Below are 26,562 nucleotides of genomic sequence, written 5' to 3'. Positions count from 1 at the left end.
TTTGAAGAGACTCTGCTTTAAGCAAATTTTACGCAGCCTAGCACCTTACAGATAACTACAAATGACTAATTACTAGGGGGAAATTGTGGTTAATTAAAAATATGAAGGATGAGCTATTCCATAAGTACTGAGCAACCAAATCCTCAAGCTGGAATTTTAGCACAAATTCACTTTTTAAAAAATTTCTCTCTCCCTCACGCTTTCTTTTGGCCTTCAAAAGGCATATGTCTTGTTTTAAAAAAAAAAAAAAATCTCCCAAATCACCTTAGTTTTTCCAACAGCAATTTGGCATAAAAAACCATTTTAAAAAATAAGCATCCTATTTTTTTATTTCTGCAGTTTCAACCTACAAAGCATTTTAGAAGAGTTGACAGAAAAAGAACTGACCTTTGCTCCTGATAGGAAGCGTAGCAGCCACAGTGGCAGGGGGTTTATCAGGCTCCTGCGGTGGGACCACCATGGGCAGCGCTTGCACAGGGACACGAGGAGCCTACAATGGTATACGTCAATTAAGCATACGCCCTTTATTCTTATAGTTGTATCTAAACAACATGAAAAATGTTGTGACAACAAACTCTCTAAAACATTTGCCAAGTAGTATGGTAGAGTATCAGATGAGATGACACATTTAATAGCCAACAAACTTACAAAGCATTTTAAGGTGTACAAGTGCTATATATACATTAGCTCACTGAGAGATAATGAGCTACCCAAGGTTTCATGGCTTATAAGTCTAGGGTTGAAGCTCAAAGCCAAGTCTTTATGACTCCAAGTTGAGCAAAAACACACTACAACATCTCTGTGCTTTTCAAAAATTTTATGGGCTACAAATTCATTAGAATTATTTTGACGATAGCAGAACTAAAAAAGAGCAAAATGTAACAATTACTAAATTGTAAATGTTAATCAAAAAGCATATGGAAAATTAGTCTGGAGAAAGAATCTACGTGAATAAAAGCTAAACCAATTTAGTTTAAAATAGCCATCAATTGTAGAATATCAAATAATACATAACGCATTAGCTCTGACTCTTACCCGATTTAAATCATGGGAAGGGGGGGTCAACTGGGTGACATCAGGTGGAGGAGCAGAGAGCAAATTATTGGGATAATCCAAAAGATAGCAAACAACACTTGTATGGCCACCTTTAGCTGCTTCAATCAACATTGTTGAGCCATCCTAAAAGGGGAGAAGAATGGACAGTGGAGGAAAAGGAATTATGTCAAATGTTACTTTGCAAGCAAATCATCAGATGTGGGACATCACAGAAAATCTCATTTTGAAGAGGACAAATTGAGACACAGTTCCATCTCATCTAAAATGTTTTGTAAAAAAAAGACGCATTGCTTTGAGACACTGCAAATTTAAATATTAACAACCCATACATTTTATTATATTCATTTTTTTAATTGCATTCATTTTTATGAGTTGTCAACAACTAAACTGAATTTTATTTTCTCTCTATTAAAATGTGCCTTCTCGCAATCTCATATTTAAAAATGAAGTAAAACCGCAAGAAAATAGCAGCAATGCTTTTGATTTCAATGTATTCAAGATACATTTACATTAATTGTACTTACAAACCTATATACTAAAACCCACTAACTCTAATTACTGACTTGTTATATAGCTGTTACTAGTTTCAAAAGTAACAAAAAATCAAGGAAGAATATTCATCTCTCTACCAACATTAAAGAATTTTAAACCTGGAGGTCTTAAAAATACATATATTTTGATAACTGTATTTCAAAAATAATTAGTTGAAATCCTTTGTATTTTATGCCTTTAAAAACATTCTCCTGGTAAGGAGTAAAAAGGTTTCTGAAGGGGGTTGATTCACAAAACCAAGAAGATGCCGTTTCATTAAAAACAACATAGGATCTTAAACACTCTGTTCAACACCTAAGTTACATACTTTGAGTCTGTGAGTGGGATCAGCCCCATGAGCCAGGAGTAATTCCACCACCGCCAAGTGGCCACCTGCACAAGCCAGGGACAACACCGTATGATCATTGTTCGCTGTGGTCCTGTTCACATTGGCTCCTGAGAGACACAAGTTTGAAAAAGTCATTCAGGTAAGTACGGGTTTTGTTCCCAGTTAATGTCCAAAATCTTTGCTGGCAAATGAAGCTTGATTTATGCTCAGAATGCTTCATTAGAAGACTGCACAGTAACTGACATTACATAGACCTGTGAGGCAGGCAAAGCACTTCACAGATGCGACCTCATTTGATTCTTACAGTCAAACTATGAGAAAGGTGTCACAAGTGTTACTGGGCTCAGTGAGGTTAGGGGAATTGCCCATACTCCCAGCTATTCAGCCACAGCAGCTGGATTTGAATCGAGGTATTTCCTGATTCCAAGTCCAGAATTGGGGAAGTATAACTAATAAATAAAAAGGATATTCAGCTAAAGATTAAAAATCAAAGGAATTTGAATTTAAAAAGTGAATACAGGAGATCAAGGAGTCAGAAATGAGAGAAAGGGGTTCCAAAATTCAATTAGAACAAGAAATTAACAAAAAATAAGGAAACTGAAATCCAAACAACTGGCATATCCAGGAGCACACAGCAAGATCATTTGAATGCCAAAAGTAGATCAAAGGCTCTGCTCCCTAACTCTCAATTCCATGTTTACCCCTATATAATAGATAGGCAATTTAACGGTAGCACCAATAGCATAGGCGAGAATATGGGATCCTAAGATAATACCAATAAAGAGCTGAAAAGGAAGCTCAGAGAACATATGATCCAGTCCCCTCATCATACAAAGAGGGAAATTGATTGTGAGATGGAAGTAACTTGTCACCAAGTACATGAGGAGTGTCAGGGGTTCACTAAACAATTTTAAAAAGAATTTGTGATTTCGGTGATAATTTCCAGTGTATAAACACTTTTCTCTTATGGATCACAACCAGTTTTGGGGTTTGTAGCAAATTCTCAGTCACCAAGGCCTTAATCAAGTGAATTACTCAAGGACACAGATGGCCAAGTGCATGGCTCACTGACTCCAGGCCCAGGACATGCTTTTTAATTATTCTAAAATGTCTTAATTTTTAGACCCAGGCATCCCTTCGCATTAATCCAACACTTATTACCTGCCATTGCAATGGGTACTTAAATATTAAAACTCTTGACATAAGCATTAACCCCTTTGGGACCCAATTTTCTCAACTGTTAAAAGGATGAAACTGTAACAGATAATTTCTACATCTGTGTTCAGCTATAAAACTGCAAGATCATATGGGATAAACTGATAAAAATAACAGGTATTTTTAAAATAATGCTATTATTACAATTATTGATTAGGAAGAGATCATGGACATGTACCAACTATGATAGTAAAGGTTCATCAGTAACTATAAAGTGATAAATACAAGCAGTCTCCAACTTAAAAACCAAGAGATAAGTATTTATGTATCTAACTTCACCAACATAATTTCTCCTAATAGGAATCGTGGGAAAAGGAGACGCACCCTTTCATACTTGCCAGGCCCTAGTGACTGCAACACGAATTCAAAAGGGAGAAATTGGGGCAGGAAAAAAGTTATCTTAAAAAAGAAAGTCCTCCCTGAGGAGACCATGGAGGCCCTTCTCACCCCTGGGCTTCCTCCTGGCTCACTCCCTTTTCCATTCTAGGGGTCTGGAGGACCCACCACTAGCCACTTAATCCTGGCTATTATGCCAACAACCTTACCTTCTTGTTCTTCTCTTTAGAGGCAATGTTATCTTGGGAACTGAAGCACCACATACATGTGCTTCAAAAGAAAAACAAACTACCCTGAAAACTGTGCTTTCTCCTGGAGAGTTTAAGGGAAAGGAGAGAGTAGCAAGGGTAAAGCATCCCAGTGGGGAAAGAAACAGGTACATCCTGACAGAGTAAGATGGGGAAAAAAAGGAGAAAAGGCTAACACTTGTGTTAGGCCAGAGTCAGCCACAGGGTGGGTCAACAGGGAGATGCCGGAGAGGAGGGAGTACTGAGGAAGGGATTCCCAGGAACCTCTAGGGGGTATCAGGGCTGTAGGGCTCATTTATGTCATCAGGCCCTCACCACAACCCGCTGATATGGATCCGTTTGTCAGCCCCGTTAACTGACAAGGAGCTAGGAAGAGGCCAAGGCAGGATTTTCACTCAGATATCCCAAATCTGAACCAGCACTCCCTCCACTCTGCCACATAGCTACCTAGATGCAAGTCATGGGTTTAATTTGGTGACTGCTCAGAACCACCAGTAGGAACAGACACTACTGCAGGGGAGTTCAAAAGCCAGGAACTGAATATACATTTATATAAGCTCCTTACTGGGGTTTAATTTAAATAACCATCACAGCCCATCTACTATCTCCACTGAAGATGGAGGCACATGTGTCCCTTGCATTTAAATAGATTAATTAAAGAGATTTCCACCAGCACCAAAACCCACCTTTGCTAATCAAAAACTGAACAGTACACACATGACCAGCTCTTGCAGCTTTCATTAACGGAGTTCTTCCACCTTCAGATTCGTGTTCCTGTTTTAAATAGTAAGAAAATATCAAATGCACCTAATTGCCTGTGATAACACATTCATTATTAATAAAAATCACAACCAAAATAAGAAAGCACAGGATTATTCCTACACATTTAATATTAAATTCAAGATTTAATATAAAGTGTAAGGCACTGAACAATGCTGTAACCAAAAATCTTTCCCAATTTTCTCCTATCCATCTTCTTGGGCTCAAAAATGTGACGCCATTTTCCAACTCGAGTTTCTGTTCCAAAGGGATCTTCCAGCTCGTGGTGGGAAGGCGATCATTCCATTTACATGATTGGCCTTTCATTCTGTGCACCAGGTCTCTCTTCTGTCTCTCATCTTGGTTCTCCTTATCTCTTTCCCCTTTGCTTCATTTCAACTTTCCCCATTGTGGTGCCCTCAACTTCAGATGGGCAGAAGAGAGCCCAAGTAATAAGAAATCTCACAAGTTCTAAAATAAAAAAATACTAAAAAGGTATTACAACAGCTTTCCCTATTGCCAAAAACTTGAAAAATAAATCTGAATTTTGTTCTTAAATGGGATTGGGGGAGAAGAGATGAAAAGAAAAGAGAAAGAAGGAATTATGGGTACAATCTTCTTACTGCTTAGTCCTATAAAATTTTCTTTTTTATTTGTAACTTCTTCCTTAATTCTGTGTTTCTCATTTCCTAGTTTCCCCTCACCAGAGTTAAATCCTCTCCCTGCCAAGTCCATTCATTCATTCAGCAAGCACTTACACTGTACTGGCCCCTTGTAATACAAAGAAAAATTGTCCTCATCTAGGAGTTTACATTCTTGGGTAAGAAAATGCATCAAGCATACAGACAAAGACAAAATATTCATTCAACAAGTATTTATCGAACTGGGTGGCTGGGAAATAAAATAAAAATTTTCCAAGTCCCTACTAGCAAAGAGCTTATTTATAGCAGGGAAACAATATGTGCAGGGAAGAGGATAGCAATAGGCAAAGTAACACTTAAGTTGAATTCTGAAGGAAAACAAGAGATTCTGAAACTCATGTGAGGAGGGAATGTATTTCTAGGAATAACCTGCAAAAAGACACACAGGGATATGAAAGTGATTGTCATGTATGCCACTGTGGCTGAAAGACAGAGTAAATGAGGTGAAATAGGAAATGTTTGGGAATATAGGTTGAAACCTGATTGTGTAAGGCTCTCCCTAAGTGCCTAAACAAGGAGTTTGCATTTTACCTGAAAAGCAACAGAAAATCAAATCTGCAAGAGCAAAGAAGTGATACGTGCTTTTAAAACACCAATTTCACAGATATATGGAAGCTGTACTGAAAAGGAGAAACAGGAGAGACTAATTCGAAGGCAATACCCAAAGAAAAAGTAAGTGATAATCTAGTGAACAATGATGATGAGGCCATCTGAGCAGAGAGAGAAGGTGGCTGAAAAAGTGAAGTGATAAGATGAACCTGGAAGAATGGTGGTATACTCAGCAGAATCAGAAATAAGTGAGAAAGGTGTGTTTCGGGAAAATGGTAAGGATTAGAGAAAGAGTAGAGACATGAGTTCCATTTTGGACATGCTGAATACACATGGCTACAGAACAATCAATTTCAGATGTTAAATAGGTAGTTGCTGGTATCAGATGTGAGCCCAGGAGAGAAGACAGAGCTGCATATGAAGATCTAAGACTAAGGAGCAATGAGATGAAAACTAAAACTGGAGATTTTGAGTTAATTCCTAAAAAAGTACTAGGAGGTAAGTATGCATTCATAAAGACCATACAAGCCTAATCTCATGGGCCAAGAGATCAGATTACAGGCCAGGACTCACAACAATCCCCTCCAAAAAACTTCAAAAGAATAACTCTAATCAAAGTTTGGAGCAAGAGAACCAACAAAAGCTCAAAGGTAGACATTTTTCCAGCCTAAGACAATTTAGAAGGTCCACAGGAAAGATCTGCACTACCAGTACTGAGCCTCAGAGGCAGCCACAACAGCAGCACCATCTTGGGGAGCTGTCAGCCCAGAAACAGTAAGGAGGTCAGATAAACTGGTCAGAAAGAGATTACAAAGGACTCTTTACCGCACTGAGCGTACCTAGCATGGAGTGGCAACTCTACTGCCCATAGTCAGTTCTGGGCTGCAGTTCCAGGGCAGAGAGGAGTGCTTGTGATCAGTCACAAAGGACCAGAGGCCCTGGTAACAATTTAAGGGTCAAGAGGAGCGCTAGCACCAGTGGCTGTAGGGGAGCAAGGGCCCCTACCTAGGTAAGGACCAGAGCTTAGAGAAGAAGGGCAATGATGACCACACCCATCTCAGGATCACATAACCTTGGAACCCCAAAAACTTGCAGACCTCAGAACTATTTCTGAAAACAGTAACACAAAAAAGCCTAAAATCTGGCGCAATGCCTCCCCAACCCCACCTGAGCAGAACCCAACTTTTACATAAAGGGCAAAGTCAAGAAATAGGCTGGAAAAATGAGCAAACGACCAAAAATAATATGACCATAAAAATCTACCTTGGTGGCAAAGAAGATCAAGACATAAATAAGCTCGAAAGAAGACAATATGAAAACAGCTAAAACAAAGCCTTATTAAAGAAAAATGCTAACTGAACGCAAGCCCTCCAAAAATCCCAGGAAGCATTAAAGAAGGAGGCAAGAGTGGTAGAGGAAAAATTGGGAAAAGAAGTGAGAGTAATGCAAGAAAATTATAAATAGAATTAACAGCCTGATAAAAGAACAAAAAATACTGAAGAAAATAACATCTTAAAAAATGGAATTGGCCTAATAGTAAAAAGAGGTTCAAAAGTTCACTGAAGAAGAGAACTCCTCTAAAAGCAGAAAAGGCCAAATGGGAAAGTACAAACATTCAGTGAAGAGATGCAAGATTAGGGGGGTGGGGGGGAGGGGAGAGATAATGGGATGGAGGGAAATGCACAGCTAGTGACCACAACTGTCAGCGTGAATAAGACGAGCTAACCTGTGGAAGTGAAGGGGAAAGCAGAATGCACTGGAAACTAGAATCCAGCAATATGCTGTGGTCAAGTGGCACACTTGAAAAAGAAAGACAAACAGAACTGAAATGAAGGGCTGGGACAGAGTCTATTATGCTTCAGCTGAAGTGAAGAGCACAGGGGTGGACATCATGATCTCAGACAAAGCAAAAGCAAAAATACTCATAAATGAAAGATAATCAGAAAGACTGCATTTTCCTAATTTTGTTTTCACAAGTTTCTCTAATAACAGCCTCATTTGTCAAATACATAAAAAGCTGAGTCAAATTTTAAGGGGAGGAGGAGAGGGAAAGAGGGGGAGAGAGAGGGAGGAAGGGAGGGAGGGAGAGAGAGGGGAAGGGAGGTCAGTCCATTCTAGAGAACAGTTTGGAACTATGCCCAAAGGACTATAAAACTGTGGATACTCTTTAAACCAGCCATTCCCCAATTGATGAGCATCACCTCAATATTCAATTCTTTGTCACTACAAAAAGAGCTGCTATAAAGATTTTTGTACAAATAAGCCCCTTTCCCTTTTTTGTGGGTCTCTTTGTTATACAGACCTAGAAATAGTATTGCTAAGACTGGCTGAGCACTTGTCAAGGATGCAGTGGAAAGGATTATTGTTGGGAGTATTGTTTGCACTAAAGGTATGTTCTCTTCCCCCATCAAAAGCTAAGCTCCTGGAGGTCAATGTCTTGTCTGCTTGCTTGCGTTTGTAACGCTGGGGCTCAGCTCAGTGCACAGCACGTGATAATTATAAACACTTGTTCATTGATTTGGGTGACTTAAATCCATCTTTTAATTAGCTTTTTTTTTTCTCTTTCTCAAATCAAGATTGAAAGAAGGCAAGAGAGCTTACCAAATCTGCTCCTGCCTGAAGTAACACATCTGCTACATCTGTGTGTCCATTCTCACAAGCGTATGTCAACGCTGTGTCTCCTGTTGCCGTTGTTGCATGTACATTCGCCCCTGAAGCAACAATAAACAATATTTTACTTTCATATAAAATACAGTAAATATATAAAATACAGTCAAATTTTCTAGGGACAAGCCCCATCCTCTTAGATGAAATAACAAATAATTTGATTATTTGAAACATTTTTACAGATTCCTTTTTCTGAAAAGGAAGCTTACTAAAAGCACTATTATTGTTTTATGATTTCTGATACTACGGTAGAGTCACCACTTAATCTATAATATGCAGAAAATAATTTATGTAACATATACTTCATATAACAAAGAGGTCGTAAAATTCTCAGTAAGATAATCCATTACAAGATTTTTCCTGAAATAAAGCATATACATATATACATACATATGTAAAATACTGTAATTCTTTTTAAATGCCTACCTGCTGCTAGTAAGTATTTGACTAATTCCAAATGGCCCTCTTGAGCAGCTTCCATCAAAGGGGTAGAACAGCCCAATTCGATGTCAGCTCCTGCCTTAATGAGAAAATCTGCCACTTCAAGGAAACCTCCACAGCAAGCTAACGTCAAGGCAGTTTCTTGGGTTTCTTCTGTCTGTGCGTTGATATTAGCTCCTTTAGTAAACAGACACAGTATCCCAATTAATTAAAAACTGTATTTGTTCAAGAGATTCATAAAATGACTTTTCCTTTAAAAAAACCCACTTAATAACTGATTTAAATACTGTAAAATATTAAGCTAAATATAGTGAGTATATAATTATCGAAGAATACTATTAAAATATTCTATATAGACAAAACAATCCTACGTATTGCATCTTATGTGAATGCTCTGTGTAACCACTGGAAATATAAATTAGGATGGCCAAGGGCTAAAAAAATAAGTAGAAAAAAAATTAGAAAACATAAGAAAAATGGCTCATGACCAAGTATTTTTTAAAACAGTAAGAATATCATTAAACAGCCCTATATAAACCAATACAAAAAATGACACGGGAATGTTTTGTACAACTAATTTTCCCCAAAATAACAATTGCAATCATATAAGCATTTCATTTATCCATCCAAACCCACAACGAAAGATTATATTTTGAATAGATTAAACTGGAGCATTCAAAATTTCAATTCTGAAATCAGATAAAATTCATGCAGATAGAAGCCATAAATCAAATTCAACAGACTTTATCCAATAACACATTTCTGTTTCCCAAAAAAATTAAATGGAGGTAATATTTAAAATTGGGCAAGAATGAAAAACATTTTTTTCTTATACTTTAAAAAGACAATGAAAATTTCTCACACATCCTTTATTTCAAGAGTGGACTTCAAAGAAGTGTACATTTAACCATGTGACAAAAGAAAACTGTATCAGCATGGAAGTAAAGATTGAAAAAATATTTACTTCTTTCTATTGTGAAAATGAAGCATTATCAAAAATATCAATAATGAAAGGGGGAAGGGAGGAAATGACAACAGGAATGTCTCAAACTTTTACTACAACAAGATTGAATTGAACTACATTGGATCATAGGACAGGAGGATCTTAGATTTAGGGTTAGGAAGGACCAGAGAAATCACCTAGTTTAGCCTCTCAATGAAGCAAGATTAACTGATTTTTCCAAGGTGAGACAGAAAGTCAACGGCAGTCAGGACTTGAGCTTGGATCTTCTGATTCCAAATCCAAGGCTCTTCCCACCTGCATTAAGCTCACTTTCAGCAAGTTTCTTAAGTATGTTGTAAACTATTTACTGAGTTAACTCCTATAGAAAAAGTAATGGAAATCTGCTATATTCACAGCCTTAAAATATCCCATTAACTTCTAGTTTATATCTTTTCACAACTTGTGTGTTTATGAACTGATAGTTACCTTGACCCAGAAGTAAGGCCACCATCTCTTCATGCCCTTCTCTAGCTGCTTCCATGAGTGGTGTATAACCTTCATCATTGACCTCTTCCAAGTTGGCTCCTCGCTCGATGAGCAGTGCTGCTAGCTCCACGTGCCCCCCACAGGCAGCTAAAGTGAGTGGGGACTCAAATGAATCAGCAGGCATATTCACTTGTGCACCACTGTCAAGAAGTAACCTGGCCACTTCAACATGGCCATCCTGGGCACAAAAGAAGGGAGGAAGTTACAAAAGAGCATTAGATATAGTTAACATGAAGACTAAAAAACTATATGGCTTGAAGAAGAGGGAAAGGAGGCAGTGGACCAAAGAAATAGAAGATATGGTTTATCGCTAATGAAGAGTACAATGTGACTGTGCAGACAACAGTGAAATAAGAAACAATCAAACATGAGGTGGTATATTACCAAATGCAAAAATCTGTGATTGAATGCTATACGAATTTTTAAAATGAACTTTAAAGTCGTTGTGTTACAGAGAGCCCCTTTCTTCTTTTGAAATACAGCTCTACCTGCTAAAGCAATCCCTCTCAAACTATCTTGTATTTAACTTTAAATATTAGCTTCATATTTATGCCAGGCTTATTTTTATATGTACTTGTCTGCCCCATTAGACTAAGTTCACCGCAAGCAAGGATTGTTTTCAGCCTCTCTTCGTATGTCCAGTGTTCTACATAGTATATAATTTAACTGACTGATACTAGTAGGAAAATCCTAGGATAAAAATGGAAGCAGTGGTTACAAAAAGTGTGCCTTCATCAAGAACAAGCTATGCCATACTAACCTGATTTCCCTTCCTGAATTGGCAAATGAAGGGGGATAATGTCCACAGTCTACATTTTTTAAAAAGCTATTCTTAAGGAGAAGATGATGAAGTACAGTTCAGGCTTAGCAGCAGTATCCAAGGATTTGTGCTTGGCTCTGTGCTGTTTAACATTTTTAGCACTGACATGGATAAAGACATGCATAGATGAAATGCTCATCAGATTTGCAAGTGACATAAGAAAGCTGAAAGACATAGCTAACAAACTGGATGTGAGAGTTAGGATCCAAAAAGATCTTGACAGGTAGAAGCATTGGGCAGAATTAAATAAAATGAAATTCAATGAGGAAAAATGAAAAGTTTTATTTACACTTGAGTTTAAAATCAACTTCCTACGTACAAGATGGAGAAGGCACAGTTTCATAACGTTTGACTGAAAAAGACTGAGGGGTTTTAACAGACTGCAGTCTCACTGTGATGTGACATCTAGGAAGTGATGGTGCCTTGGTACTCTGCCCTTCTCAGGCTTTACCTGGAATAGGGAGCTGAATTCCAGACACCCCAGTTTGAGAAGGATGCCCCTCAACTGAAAAACCTCCAGAGAAGAATCAGTATGGTATAGGGCCTTGAGTTCATGTCACACTGAGCACGTTTAGCCAGAGGAAAAGACTTGGAGAACATGAGAACTTTTTTAAATAGCCAAGGAGCTATCACATGGAAGCAGAATTGGACTTGTTCTGCTTTTCATCAGTGCGTGCAAGCAATAGGTAGAAACTGTGTAGACGCAAATTCGGATTTAATGTAAGGAAAAACTTCTACCTACAGCTATCCCAAAGTTCATGGGGCTGCTTTGACACCTGGTGAAAATGTACACAGCAGACCTGGCAGACGGTATCCAGGGATCTGTGCTGTTTAGCATTTATAGCAATGACATGGATAAAGGCACAGATGAAATGCTTATTAAATTTGGATATGATATAAAACTAGAAGAAATAAGTAACAAACTGGAGGATAAATTTAGGACCAAGGATCGCCCTTTCCTAAAGGTTTAAGAGGACTTGTCAGCTATTCCTTTCAGGTAAGGGTTGGATTAGATAACCACAGACGTCCTTCCCAACTCTCAAAATCTAGTGATTTGGGATGAACACTAAAGGTTCAGAAGGATCAGGATAAGTGAAGACGATGAAGAACACTCCAAGTAAAGGGGGTAAGCATAAAAAGACAGCAGCACCAAAGGAAGTAAACAGAATGAGAACATAAAGAAGACTCATAGAGTAGTAGCAGAAAATTCATTTTCTGAAATACTAAGAGATGTAGTTTGAAATGCTAGAAGGCCTTGAATACCAGACTAAACAGTCTAAGCGTTTGTAGGTTCTTAAGGAAAGAAAGGAAGTGTCTCAAGAAAATTATACTTGATTAAAATTAAAAATATCTATGGTAGAATTTTCAAAGACAGCATCTATTGAAAGATAAGAAACTCAGTCAAGAGAAGAATTCCGGTCTCACTTTCTGAAATTCCAATCCAAATCTATCTTTCCCCACTGGGGTATCGCAAGCAAAGCACTCTGTCGAGGGTTTTGGCTAAATAAATCTTTTTGTTAATTGTTGAATGATCTCTGGGTATCTCATTACCTGCCTGAGTCAGGCCCAGTTCAAAACAACTGAGTCATGCAGAATTGGAAAACAACGATCATGCTGAAGCAGGGGACTGCAGTGCAGAGGAAGGTGAGCTTGGATTAGCCTCTAGGCTTCAGGATGAGTTTTAAGTGATGCTTCTAAGGAGAGTGGTTCACTCTGCCCCCTTCCCCAAGGAAATTAGGGAGTAAACTGTGGCCATTCAACAAGAAGAAATGAATATACTAAGTCTTTAAGAACAGAGGTATTTTGTTTGTTTGTTCAGTCATTTCAATAGTGTACTACTCTTCATGACCCCTTTTTAGGAATTTTCTTGGCAGAGATACTGAAGTGCTGTGCCCTTTCCTTCTCCAGCTCATTTTACAGATGAAGGTACTGAGGCAAAAAGGATTAAGTGACTTAGCCAGGGCTACACAGCTAGTAAATATCTAAGGCTGGATTTGAACTTAGGAAGATGTGTCTTCATGACTTCAGGCTCAGCACTCTATGCACTAGAGTGCCACCTAGAAGTCCCTAAGAACAGAATCTGCAGGAAAATTGTCTTTTAGGCCCACAAGCTGAGCTATCCCTGGCTGGCCTAGCCCCACAAATTAAGGCACCTTCAAGTTTTATTGGGGAGGTTTGTCACAGAACTCAATTATCTTCGAATCAGCCAGAAAGGTTCTTTGAAAGCATTTTTCTCCCCAATAAAAAAGGACAAACGTTAGCTGGGGAACCAGATGCCTCTGTATTCTTCATGGCCATCACCTAATTACCTCAAGTGTGATCCATCAAAAGAAGAACCTGCTCATCTTGAAGGGAGTCATTTATATCTGAATGGAGAAAAAACTGTTTGGTTTTAAATGGCTTTTTGGACATAATGATGGAGTTAAACCAACAGTCCCCAGTCTTGTATATATTTGGCAGGTGTCAAGAGGGACTGTCTAACACTAAAAGAAAGCAAATCAAGGGAGACGGATTCATGGTAATTTAAGACTGTTAACTGTGCTGAAAAAACCATTTTGGTGGGTTTTTTTTGTTTTGTCTTGTCTTGTTTTTTTTTTTTTCATTTGGAATGAGAGGACAACCAGAATTGTGCCAGATGGTTTGGTGCAAGCAGTAAAGGAAGGTTTGGTGCAAGCAGTAAAGGAAGGCACTTGAAAGGCCAATGCTTAAAGCTCCCCAGGAGCTCAGAGACCTTTGCAGAATTAGAGCTATGGAGAATGGATCAATCAATACCCCAGCTGATTTCCTGAGAACAGGGGTGCCGAATGCAAGCTTGCTCAATAACTATAAGCAATTCTCTCAGACTCCCAAAAACGAGCCCTCGGAAAGTCTGGGCCCCACCCACCAAGCTGGCTTCCCCCACTCTAGCAGAAATGACAATTACTTGCAAATACACAGGCCTCCAAGCCTGGCTGTCCTGCTTTTGATTTTGTTCTGTGCTTTTCTCAGAGTAAAGGTGGATACTTCTAAATTAGACATTCCTAGTCTCAGCAGTAACTATTTGCATTGACATTGTAGAGCACTTAGAAGGGCAACTCCTCACTCAAACACTAGGTGGAGGGATGTTCTCCAAAGAAAGAGAAGGCAAAGGGCACAGGGGGCCAAGGCAGGTCCCAAAATAGGCACAGCAGGGCCAGGCCCGATGCAGCCCCTTATTCAAGATAATTTGGCCCCTCCAAAATACTTCTAGTACAACACTTCTCCAGGAAAGTTTTGGAAGACAAAGGGATAGAACTGTTGGGAGATAGCTGGTTTTCTGGCAGCACCAGGAACATGAATGCATCTACACAGTCCTGCCACAGAAGGAGGGGCAGTCCCTCAGAGGACTTTAACAAGAGCAATGTTTTGGTATTTCCTTGCTGAGTACCCTTCTCCTGCTACTCAGTCAGTTATTAAGTGCCTACTGTATATTCCAGGAGCTGTGCTAAACACCACGGTACGAAAAGGCCAAAAGACAGTATCTACTCTCAAGGAGCTTACATCTAATGGGGAGACAAGAAGCAAACAAATACACACAAACTACATACAAAATAATTAGGAAATAATTAACAAAAGGAAGGCTCTAGAATTAAGAGGGTTTGGGGAAGGCTTCCCATAGAAGGTGGAATTTTAGTTAGGACAAAGGGATTTTGTATTGATCCTAGAGATGAATGGGAGCTAATGGAGGTTACTGAGTGAAGGAGGATGGTGTGATGGAGTGTGTGTGTGTGCATGTGTGTCATATTCGCACACACACGGTCTGATCTATTTTTTAGGAAAATCACTTTGATGGCTGAATGGAGAATAGAATGGATCTGGGAGGAATCTTGAAGCAGGCCAACCTATTGCTATGGTTACCTGTTGGACAGCCTATGAATGACTCATTTCATTCTAATATTGAACATAAATTACCAGAGGATTGCCTTGAGTCAGGCAGAGGTCAGAAGAGAGAGCCAACATATAAAAAAGAGGCCACAAAGCCAATACAGATTACCACTGGAGAAGATAAGCCAAACAAAATATCAATGGTACCTTCTGATGACCCGATCTCAATTTATAGATATACTCCTAATCCAGTGCTTTGGGAGTTTGGACAGATCTAAGAAAAGAGGTGAGAGCTCGCCCACCTCCCCCCTTCTTTATAGATGTCAAAATTGAACTGTTTTGTTTTTTTCTTCAAACTCTTTTGTATGCATTGTTATAAAAAAAAATTTGGAGTGGGGAAGGAATATTTTGAGATATGATAACAATAAAAGATATCAAAAGATTTCTAAAAATTATACTGGGGAGCCAGTTAAATTGGGGAGCTAGTGCAACAGAATAGTAAATTTTAATGTGATCATAATATACAGGTTGTCAAAAACTTTCAAGTGCAATTTTAAACTCTAGAGCAGAGAAGAGCACAAGACTGTGGTATTTCACACAGAGAAGGAAGGAGTGGAGAAGAGGGCTATGTCCACATGGGCTTGGAAGCTGGCTTAGTGATAGGATAACATGAAAAACAGAAAGCACTCTAGGGATTGTCAGGTACCAGGAAAAGTTTTTCAAAAAAATTCTATATATTATCTGGAAAAGGGGAAGTATCCAGTGAATCTTCAAGTACAGATGGCATGAAGCTGTTCTTCCAGGTATTGATAAGGCCAAAGAAAACAGATGGCCTCTAAGAAACTCTTAAGATGATCTTTGTGAATGGACAGAAGCCTATGGGATAAATTCTGACAAATATTCAAACTATTCATACTTAAAAGGGACTCCATGCTTGATGGTACTTTGTCAGTAGAACTGAAAATTGATTCAACTGTACTGGAAAGTAATTTCAAATTTTGCCAAGAAAGTGACTAAAATGTCATCCTTTTACTGAGATCTCACTGCTAGACACGTAACCCAAGGAAGGCAATACCCCCGCCCGCCCCCCCCAAAAAACCCCTTACACATCAAAATATTTAAACTATCACTTTTAGCAACTAGTAACAAACAAATCCTTGATGATTAGGAAACACCTAAGAAAGTCTGTGGAACATGAATGTAAGAAATAATGAATATGATAAATACAGAGAAAAATGGGAAGACTTATATTAACTGATGCACAGCAAACAACAGAAAAAATATTACACAATAACAATGTAAATGAAAAGAAAAAATAAAAATTGAATACTGCAGGAGAAAAACTAAATACTGTTAAATTATAACGAATCTCTTAAATAACTTCAGAGAAAGCACTTCCTCAACTTCTTTACAGAGACAAGGAACACTGCATACAATCTATACTGTTTAGTTTTGCTTATCAGTTCATGAGGTTTTTTTATTCTTTGTTTTAAGAGATAGCTCTCTGGAAAAAGGGGTAGGGGTGGTCATACCGGAAAATATAAAGGATGCAAAAACAAAAGATATCAAAAACATTTTTCCGAGTTAAAAAAAAGTCCCTGAACATAGCTGGAGGGTCCTTAGAGAAATTCCCAGTCCAGTTTCCTCATTTTACTCATAAGCAAAATGACACCCAGAAAGGATAACTAATTTGACCAGGGTCAAACAGCAGGTGTCATAAATGGGCTGGGTCTCCTGATTTCAAATCCAATTCTCTTCACACTGTATCTGTCTGAATGACCAAGTGCAACTTTGGTTGCTTGAACTTGCAAAAATGAGACCAGAGAAGAGCTAAAGTGGAGAACACTAAAATGATCACAAGGACTGTCTAGTTTTATCAGAAAAAGCACTGAATATAAGACTTCTCCATTCAGAAAAAGGGAGAGGGTGGGGAAGAGGAAACAGGATAAAAAATTTTAAAATCATGAAAGGCCTAAGACACATATTAAGGTATTTACAAAATCTTGAAACAACAGGCTCAAAGAACATTTCAATAAAATTTCCCTGCTACCTACACGCAGGCTCATGCCTCCTACAAACTGAAAATAGATCTTCTCTTGAATCTTCCATCCCCATTCAAATTATCACCCTATTTTTCTCCTCTCCAAGACGGTGGTGGTGCTGGTGATGATGATGATGACTACAGTAGTGGTAGCAGCAGTAGCTAACAGTTATGCAGCACTCACTGTGTGAAGGACACTGAGCAACCATCCTCTCATGTGATCCTCACTGTCTCCAGTGCCTCCACTATGGCCCATTCCCATCTCCAACCTTCCTGTCACCAACGATCTCTTCACTGCAAAATTCAAGAGCCTCTTCTAATTTTCAGGCTTTATTCTTCGTCTTTCTGCTGCTTTGATATCTTTAATTTCCACTCCCTCCTTCCTCGATACTCTACTTTGCTTGCTCCTATGACAATAGACTCTTCGGTTCTCCTCTCTTCTAACTGCTCCACTTAGTCTCCTTGGCTAGCTTAATATGCATCTTTTTTACCTTAAGCATTACCATTATTCCTCAAGGTTTAATACTGAAACCTGTTTACTTCTTATTCTACACTCTCCAAAAGATTTCATTAGTTCCTTCTGGATTCAATTGATATCTCTATATAAATGATCCCCAAATCTTTAAGTCTAGCCCTAAGCTCTCTTCTGAACTCAAGTCTTCAAAGAACAACTTCCTGCTGGACCGTCATAGACTCAACATGTTCAATGTTGAAATCAACATTCCTTCAAAATTCACCTCCTATTAGGCATTAATGCCAACCTCCTCATTACCCTAACTTATAACCTCAAGAGTCATACTTGAATCTTTTCTCTTTTTAATTCCTCGCATTCAATCAAGTCATGAGACCTTGATTTTATCTCTACAATTTTTCAATCAATAATCAATAAGCACTTATGAAGCACCTACTATGTACCAGGCATTGCACTGAGGATAGAAACAGAGGCAAAAGACAGTCCCTGCCCTTGAGGAGCTTACAACATGCAAACAAATATATACACAAAGCAAGCTATAGGCAGGATAAATTGGAAATAAAGAATTGGATGAATTTATATATGTTAGTGTACAAAAAAACATAATCAAATTACATTGAACATTTCCAAAGACGAATAAACCATGTGCTACTCCAATCAAGCCATAGGCTTGTCCAAGAAGTGATGATGAAAACTAAAACTCTCAATTCCCCCCAAATGAGGCATGTTTGCTACATGGAAAAGATCCAGTGGGACTGATATGTTCCACCTACAACACATACATATTGACAATGTTCCCTTGTTTGTGGTATACAAAGAAATGGAAGTATCCTCCTAGAAACTGACTATGAATTAAGTCTATGCAGACGCCCCTACTATCTACAGAATGCCATACTGAGTTCTGGAAGACAATGAAAATTAGAAAAGAATTCCTGCACTCATGCACCTTATATTCTAACATAAGAGCAAACAACCATAACACACAATGTAAGGCATTTGAGTGGTTAAAAACAAAGCGGGATGCTGAGGTCTATGTTGGGAGGTCGTTAACAAAATAATGGATCTGAAGTGGCTATATAGAAGAGGTGGCATTTTGGAGATCTTTCACGAAACTGGTGCGCGTTCGACAAGACAAAGAGCAGAATAAAAGCTATTCCAGGCATGCAGAATAAGGCTGGGCGATCAGTTCAAGATGTGTCTAGGGACAGTGAGCAGCCATCTGGCTAGGATATAAAGCATACCATAAGATAAGGCTGGAAAGACAGGGTGGTACTAATTTGTAGAGGACATGGAATGAATATCTTGCAACTCAGCCCAAGGTCCCCAGAACTGTGGATGTAGGTCTTGCCAAGGGGCAACTGTCATAATGTGTCATAGATGCTGTGCCTCCTGTGAGACCCTAGAAGGAGGGAGTCCTTTCTCTGGCCCCTCACAATTTTTATGTGCAAATAGTGTGCAGGAGGGACTTAAGACCTGAGCCAGTGCTAGCTGACCTACCAGCCAGTTGGTGGACGAATAAAAAATGGACAACGAGCTATTCTGCTCATGGATTCTTGTTCAAAATACAATATTCTAAAGCTCTGCCCCCACCAATAGAGGAGTTGGCCTGCAGTGAAAAACCAGGAATCACACCTCTATACACATAAGCTTCTACGCAGAAAAAAGAGAGGAAAGAAAGCCAACATGAAAGGAAAAACATGAACATCATACTCACCCCTGACCAATGAAAACAAAAAGGCACCATTACGTTTTTTCCTTCCACGGCCCACAAGTTGTCTAACTAAATGTATTCTTTTTCATAGCTGCATCTAATTTTGATTTTTGTGATTTAAAATGGTTAAGAAAGATTCTTGTGGTAGTTCCATAGAAGAGTTTGATATCATAGCCCAATTTAGACTATGCTTTCCAAAACTTTCCTAGTTTCAAATCTATTATGAACAAGCCAAGCTAAAGAGAACAGAACATACAGGGTTCATTGGCTAGGAGCAAACTGTATTTAGATCATAATGAAAATCTTTGGACTATCTGGACTAGCCCTAAGGAATGAGAAAACTAATAATAGTTTGATGGGATTCTTGATGACTAGACACATTTCACCCTAACTCATCAAAACCAATGTTTATCATATATGGTTCACCAGTCTTACCATGCAGGCTTCCATTAAGGCAGTGTGCATTTCATCTGTTTTATGCTCTTGATCCGCACCAGCTTCAAGCAGAAACCTCACCATTTCTAAGTGACCTAAACCAAAAGTAGATCAAATTACTTAAAAAATAATTCTCCATCACTCATAAGTAGAACAAATAAAGTAAAAAGAACAGTTGCCATTAAATTTATTTCAGAGGTTGAGTTTAATTTAAATGCAGAATTTAATTACAAGGGCAGCAAAGTCAGCTAGCAGCAAGTAATTTATGAAAGACCCAAATTTCTTCTCTCTACCAACACATTATTTATTCGGCTGCCACTGAAGTTCAAACCAGAGCAGATTTTTCCTTCTGATACTGTTCCCTCTCCTAGCTGCCTTTCGGTAGCAATGCTGGAAATACTATAATTTCAACTAAACATGAGAGGATTAAGAGGCTTTTGTGAGATAGTCTGGGGGCCTAACATTGTTTAATACTATTTCTCTGCAGAAATTAATTTCAAATCCCAATTAACCAATATATAAATGAGTTTTTGAAGCACACTCCATTTGCAAGTTGAATAACAAATTACTTTGAAACAATATTTATCAATTTCTAGAACAAAGGCCTCAAATAACCCCATTCAAGTATTACTAAATATATTTATCATGGGGAACAATAATTAAATGTGTAAAAAGGTAAATAAAGTTAATTTCTCATTCATTTGACTTAAGGACTACAGGTCTAGATGAGTCAATTTTCCAGATCACTTAACAAACAGAGCACTGTAGCACAGTGTCTGGCACATAGTAGGTGCTTAATAAATACTCATTGATATTTTTACAATGAAATCACACACATTGATAATTATACTGTATTGTGGAAGTTGTGGATACAGACGACTTATTATAGCAAAAACATACTAACCACAAGGGATATCCTTTGCTGTTTTTAAAAAGTCCCTTGTCAAGCTTGCTTTTTTAGCCACTTAGCTCATTCTCATAAAGGTGGAATGCAAAACATGCAGTTTTATTACCTACAATGCAGCATAAAATGGTAATTTTCTATAAAATTACTAAATCAAAAGTAATCTCTTCTCCCAAGTTCATGTCTTAACCCTCCAAAAACTGTTTGCCTTGTCTTGCAAGATCCAGATTATCATTACCGCATAAGCAACACAATGAGCCACTGATACCCCTAGGTCAGTTTCAAATTATTCATACTCATGATTATTCCGCTCCATCTAAAAACAAGGCACAGCCTAACCACAACTCATTCTTTAGTACATGGTATAGCAGAAGTTGGCAAGCATTAGCAAAAACAGATCGATCTCATCATCATTGTTGTAGGCAGAAACGACACAATGAAATGAGTTTTCTAAGAAAGTCACAAAATTATTCAACAACTAATTTTGACCAGCTACAGCTAGTCTTAAAACAATCCAGCTTCATTAGTCTGAAATGCCAGTTCCATTGTCTCATTAGGAAACCTATGTAACTGGGTTCTACTACATTTGGCCCTAAAAATCTTTTGTATTTTGCATATACAAATCTTTTTTCCTTAAGATCAGTTACTTTTGTTTCTACCCTTTCTCTTGAGGAAATTTTGGTATGGATTCTATACTAAGCCTAACCCCATTTTGCTATTTTTTCCCCCAATAATATCAGCAAATATTTATTGAATTCTATTCTAGCTTGCTTCTATTGCACAGTGAATGATAACTGTCATCTTCTCACACCTGGTTTACTAAGCCCAATGTTGTTTTGGGAGTGGTTTGGGGAGGGTTTGCCAAAGAAAATGAAGATCTGATATCTATCACAACAAAACATGCTGCCTAGACATTGGAGCTACTGAGGATTGTTTATTGCAACGCTGTATATGGGCTCATCTCAAATATTTGTTTGTCCTACGATGCCATGTGGGGTATTTAGTGGGCTTCTGGGCCAAATGATATCCTTGGGGAAGGACGCAGTGCTACTTGGACCCCTCAAAGCTGTCCAGTATTGACAGTGCCAATCACAGAACAGGCCAGTTGTAGAATTAGAGCATTTAGAGCTACTTTAAAGGGGCTTTAACCATCATCAACATCGGGTCTAACCTGAAACACAGAGGTGAAGTGACCCCTGGTCACACAAGTGACTGGTCAGGTCCACAGGCAGGGCTAGAACACTTGCTCATTTGGCTCCCAGCTCTGGGCTTTTACTATATTATCACAGCTGTCTCCAAGACACCCTTGAGTGCCAATGAAGTTCGTAGACACTGCAGAGTTTTGCCCATTTTTTCGGGGTCAAAGGGTCCGATACATGCCAAAGTCACTATCTGTCTCTGATTTTGCAGTCAAATGACTTTTTCCTTCCACCTTTTCTTTTCTTATCTCTTTTGTTTCCTTTCCCTGTTGATTCTTATTTTTCCCATAGAGCAACTCAGTTTTTGCAACTATCATGAATCAATGAGCACATTCACAGAACCACAAAACTAACTAATACTGGGTGTCAATAACCTGTGGATCTCCAGCTTTTAGTGGATAGTCTTAAAAAAAAAGAACCCAAAAACTTCTGGGTTAAATGCCATTTATATGCCCACAATTGTCAAAAGGCTACTCTGAGTTATTACCTAAACTTCTAAGACTTTTGTCAAATTAAGGCAGTATATTATTAACATGCATGGCCATTTTATGCCATGGGCTACAATGATCAGAATTAAAAACACTCAGTATTTTTTTGTCATCCAAAGATTAGCTCCATTACGTTTTACTTGCCTTGGTCAAGAGAAAGTAAAATAAATTCTGTACCTGAAGCCATACTTCAAGCAATGTTTATTCACTGAGAACCAATTCAAACATTTTATTTACAAAGTAACTCTATACTATAGGATGTATTTTATTTTATTCTTTACTAAAAATAAAGTGATAACATAAAAGTCAAAAGTAAATTTTCATTTTTTCTAAAATAAAGATTGTATATCCTACCTTTGTAACAAGCTAATGTAAGCGCGCTCTCCTTAAATTCATTGGAATGCGTATTGATACCGGCCCCATTTTCCAGCAGCAACCTGGCTACTTCCACGTGACCAGCACTTCCTGCTTCCATAAGGGGAGTGTGACCATTTTCATTATGGTCCTCAATACTAGCACCAGATTCCAAGAGCACCTTTACAACGTCTACATAGCCTCCAGCACAGGCATATGTGAGTGCTGTATTTCCTAGTTTAGTGGGGGAAAAAAGGGTAAAGTTACTAATAAAAGAAAAAAATTTAACAAGAAACAAGGCACCAGAAATGATAGGGAGTATTTGTGTGGTGTGTGTGTGGTGTGGTGTGGGTGTTTTGTGTATCTGTAATGTTACAGTTAACACAGTCTTAAATCCTGACTACACTGGATTTTATTTCCTTAAGATATACTACCTAAATCCTTCTCTGCTTAAAATTAAGTCAGATATACCTGGAAAACTGGAGTATGTTCTCAGGATCCGTGAATAAAACTCTGTGAGCTTCAGAAAAGGCAAAAACAGCTGGTCTTTTTTCTAACAAAAGTCCCATAGATTAGTCTTTCATCAAGATTTTATTGTTTTAATTAGAAAGTTCTTCATCTAGTACAAAATGACTAGATTCTGTAGACTTTAACCAACACAACAATTCATACCATTCTTCCAAGACACTGCCACTTTATGGAAGATTAGTGACTGATAACCTCAGGCTAGTCAAAGTTTACATGAACTGAAAATCTCACAATGCATCAAAATGATATTTTTCTTTTGAAATAAAATAAGTGTTCGAAACTGTATTTACCAATTCGTATCTCAGCTTGTGAATCTTTTACGTATTTTTTTAATGCTTAAAAAAACACAAGCACAGGGAAAATAATTCTCAAAAGAAATACAAGAGAGGCAGCTAGGTGGCACAGTCAGTAGAACACCGGCCCTGGAGTCAGGAGAACCTGAGTTCAAATCCGGCTTCAGACACTTGACACATGTACTAAGCTGTGTGACCTTGGGCAAGTCACTTAATCCCAATTGCCCTGCCCCTCCCCCCAAAAAAGGCAAAAAAAAGCAAAAAAAAAAAATACAAGAAATGAACAAACAAAAATATTCTCTGGAAAAATTAATCGCATTTCTTGGGCCTTAAAAAGTATATAATCTGGCCAAAAAGAATGGCTTAAGAGCAAGAAGTCTCAGAAACATTTATCACAGCATTAGGGGACACAGTTTAATAATGGTAGGGAATTAGGCATCTTTCTTCCTTCAAAATCTTTTCAAAACCATAGGATTTTAGAGGAGAAATGTGCTAAGGTGCCTTGGGAATGTATGTCAGTCAAGAACAGATGACCTGATAATAGATGAAACAAGTTCTCAACACATTACCAAGTCAAGTCCAAACAAACAGGTTCTCCATCACAGGCAAATCAATTTTTAATATATAAATGAATGGGCAGTTATATTCAAAAATATGTTTTGAAAGCAATTTGTATTAATATCTAGAACAATTTAATGTAAATGTCAAATATGTGGAAAATTTAAGAAACAAACTGAGTGAAGGTAACACTTAATAATGGGGGTTTCAACCTGTCAGATTCATACTACAGTAGGCTGTTACCTTTCTGGAAGGCTGAGCAAGAGATAACCATTACCTGTTGAAGACTGTGCATTGACGTCGGCCCCATGAGCCAGCAGCAACTTCACGATTTTGACATGGCCTCCATTAGCAGCAGCCATTAAAGGTGTGATGTCGCCTTTAATGCCCCTGTCTTCTACATTAGCATGCATTGCCAACAAAACCTTGGAGGGAAAAGAGCATTACAAGGTTATGCTGGCAATAGTAAGTGTCCAAGTGCTTGACTTGGAATTCTTGAGCATTTAATTAAACCAGGGCAAAATTTAGGTAAACGTTTAATTATTTGAGAAAATAAATAATTGAAAAAGGGAAGTGTTCATAGTTACTTAATAAACAAAAGCTATTATCTTTCAAAGTACCAACCTGTGCAAGCTCATAATACCCAGCTGAGCAGGCTAAACAAAGAAGGCTTTCCCCTTCTTCAGTATGTTCGTTCACACTTCGCCCTTCAATTAGCAATTTTCGCACAGCATTTACATCTCCTTCTGAACAGGCTTCTGCCAAACTGCGACTATTAAAGGAAGAAATTTCAGAACTTCACTACGTACAAAGCATACTGATAATTTCTGACCAGAAATATATTACTTTCCCAAGTCAAACTAGATAGTCCACGAAATGACAAAGATCCCAATTAGTTTGAGGATGCCTACACATTCTGCCATGACCTGGCTCTTTCTTTAAAAAACACTAGGTCAGTATTTCCTAGACATGTCACATTTCGCCATATCTGCAACTATATCTTCTCTTCAGGGTCTCTAATCAATTTTAATGTGTGGCAACTACATGTGAAATAAAATCCCTATATGCAAGGCTTACTCTAATGTAACAAATTAGTAATACATAGACTCAAGCAAATGGTTAAATTTCTAAAAATCTGTAAATAAAAGGCTGGCATTCAAAAGGCATTTTAAATCAGTACAAACATTAAGCTGAATAAATTCCATAACATTTAATATTTGGAATATTTTGTTAAACAAAAATTGGGGGCGGGGGGTGCAATTTATGTCATTTTTAATACTCATAAAATCTTGATATTGTGTTCCACCTATTTGAATCAGCACTATAATATACCCTATAAAAGACTCTGATTTTTCCCTTCAGTCTTGTCAAGCCCAGCAGGCACTATATTCAAGGATTCTCAGGGTTATGCCATTACTATGGCAGGGCAGTAACCTCTAAATGCCAAACTAGGAATGAGAAATGATGCTAAAAGGAGGAAGGCAAAAGTACCCAGGAGCAGGAAAATAGGATAATTAAACAAAAAGGATGGTGATAAAGATGTCAAGAGGAAAAGTTCCATCTGCAACAGGTAAACTACTCAAAATGGATTATATTTATAAGGTGGTAAACAATTCTATAATCCTTTTTATACTTGTATTGGAGTTGCAAAAGAAAGATTCTGATACACAGTGGAAAAAATGATCCAAGTGCTGAAGAAAAACTATTAATACTGTACTCTCTTTTAGGCACAAGACGAATAATTTTTAAAAATTTAATACTATTCTAATATCCAAACCATTTCTGGCTTAGATGTTCAAATTGGCATAGTTACCCAATGACCACTGATATTTCTCTCTAACCCAACAGGATATGAGGTTAACAGGAATCTTGAACAAGGAAAAGATTACAACATTAAAACATAGTTTTAGAGTTAACATTCCAAAACCAGTCACAACTCAGTGCCTGGCCACACCCCTAAGGCTCAGTTTGGAGGCCACTCCTTCCCAAGATTCAATTATCATACCTATGCACAGCATTTTCAGATCAGTTTATCCAGACCTAATCTCTCTCCAGAGCTCCAGTCACTCCCTATTGCCAATCAATGGGGTGCAATCCCACCACAAAAGGAAAGCTAGCTGCTTATTGGACTTCCCGTAATAAGAGGTTCAAGTTTGATGCATTCACCTACTTGGCCAATCAAGTTGTTAGTGTGGTTGGAAGGTCTTCTCAGAGGAAAGGACAGGCTTGCCAGCCCAGACACTGCACTGTCCCATCTGTCTTTTCTCCCTCCATACTACCATGCTGGCACAATAGCTCATCACTTCACGTCTACACTACTGCAGTAGCATGCTGGTTGGCCTCCCTCCAGCTAAACAGCCATGTCCCACTCCCCATCCCAACCTCCCAATTCAATGAACTCCAGTGGCTCATTACCTCCAGGATTGAATACAAAATCCTCTGTTTAGCTTTTGAGTTGCTGGTCAGTCGTTTTTTCAGTCATGCCCAACTCTCTGTGACCCCATTTGGGATTTTCTTAACAAAGACAGTGGAACGGTTTGTCATTCCTTCTCCAGCTCATTTTACAGATAGAAGA

General features: G+C 38.3%; 1 protein-coding gene across 1 annotated transcript in view; it reads right to left on the bottom strand.

Annotated features, from left to right (window-relative positions):
* The window catches only part of ANKRD17 (ankyrin repeat domain 17), a 111,962-nt gene that overhangs the window by 50,397 nt on the left and 35,003 nt on the right, over positions 1 to 26,562 (bottom strand). Inside the window, exons 4-14 of the mRNA XM_036764975.1 lie at positions 24,612 to 24,759; positions 24,265 to 24,412; positions 22,609 to 22,842; positions 19,664 to 19,758; positions 10,282 to 10,519; positions 8,838 to 9,029; positions 8,346 to 8,455; positions 4,422 to 4,509; positions 1,916 to 2,043; positions 1,036 to 1,179; positions 388 to 490 (exon numbers count right to left, since the gene is read on the bottom strand). Of these exons, the coding sequence (XP_036620870.1) occupies positions 388 to 490; positions 1,036 to 1,179; positions 1,916 to 2,043; positions 4,422 to 4,509; positions 8,346 to 8,455; positions 8,838 to 9,029; positions 10,282 to 10,519; positions 19,664 to 19,758; positions 22,609 to 22,842; positions 24,265 to 24,412; positions 24,612 to 24,759 (1,628 nt within the window). The remainder of the gene's footprint in view (positions 1 to 387; positions 491 to 1,035; positions 1,180 to 1,915; positions 2,044 to 4,421; positions 4,510 to 8,345; positions 8,456 to 8,837; positions 9,030 to 10,281; positions 10,520 to 19,663; positions 19,759 to 22,608; positions 22,843 to 24,264; positions 24,413 to 24,611; positions 24,760 to 26,562) is intronic.

Source organism: Trichosurus vulpecula, chromosome 6, assembly GCF_011100635.1.
Source record: "Trichosurus vulpecula isolate mTriVul1 chromosome 6, mTriVul1.pri, whole genome shotgun sequence".
Classification (NCBI taxonomy): domain Eukaryota; kingdom Metazoa; phylum Chordata; class Mammalia; order Diprotodontia; family Phalangeridae; genus Trichosurus; species Trichosurus vulpecula.
The sequence above is the reverse complement of the archived record's forward strand: the minus strand, read 5'-3'. Positions and strand labels throughout refer to the sequence as shown.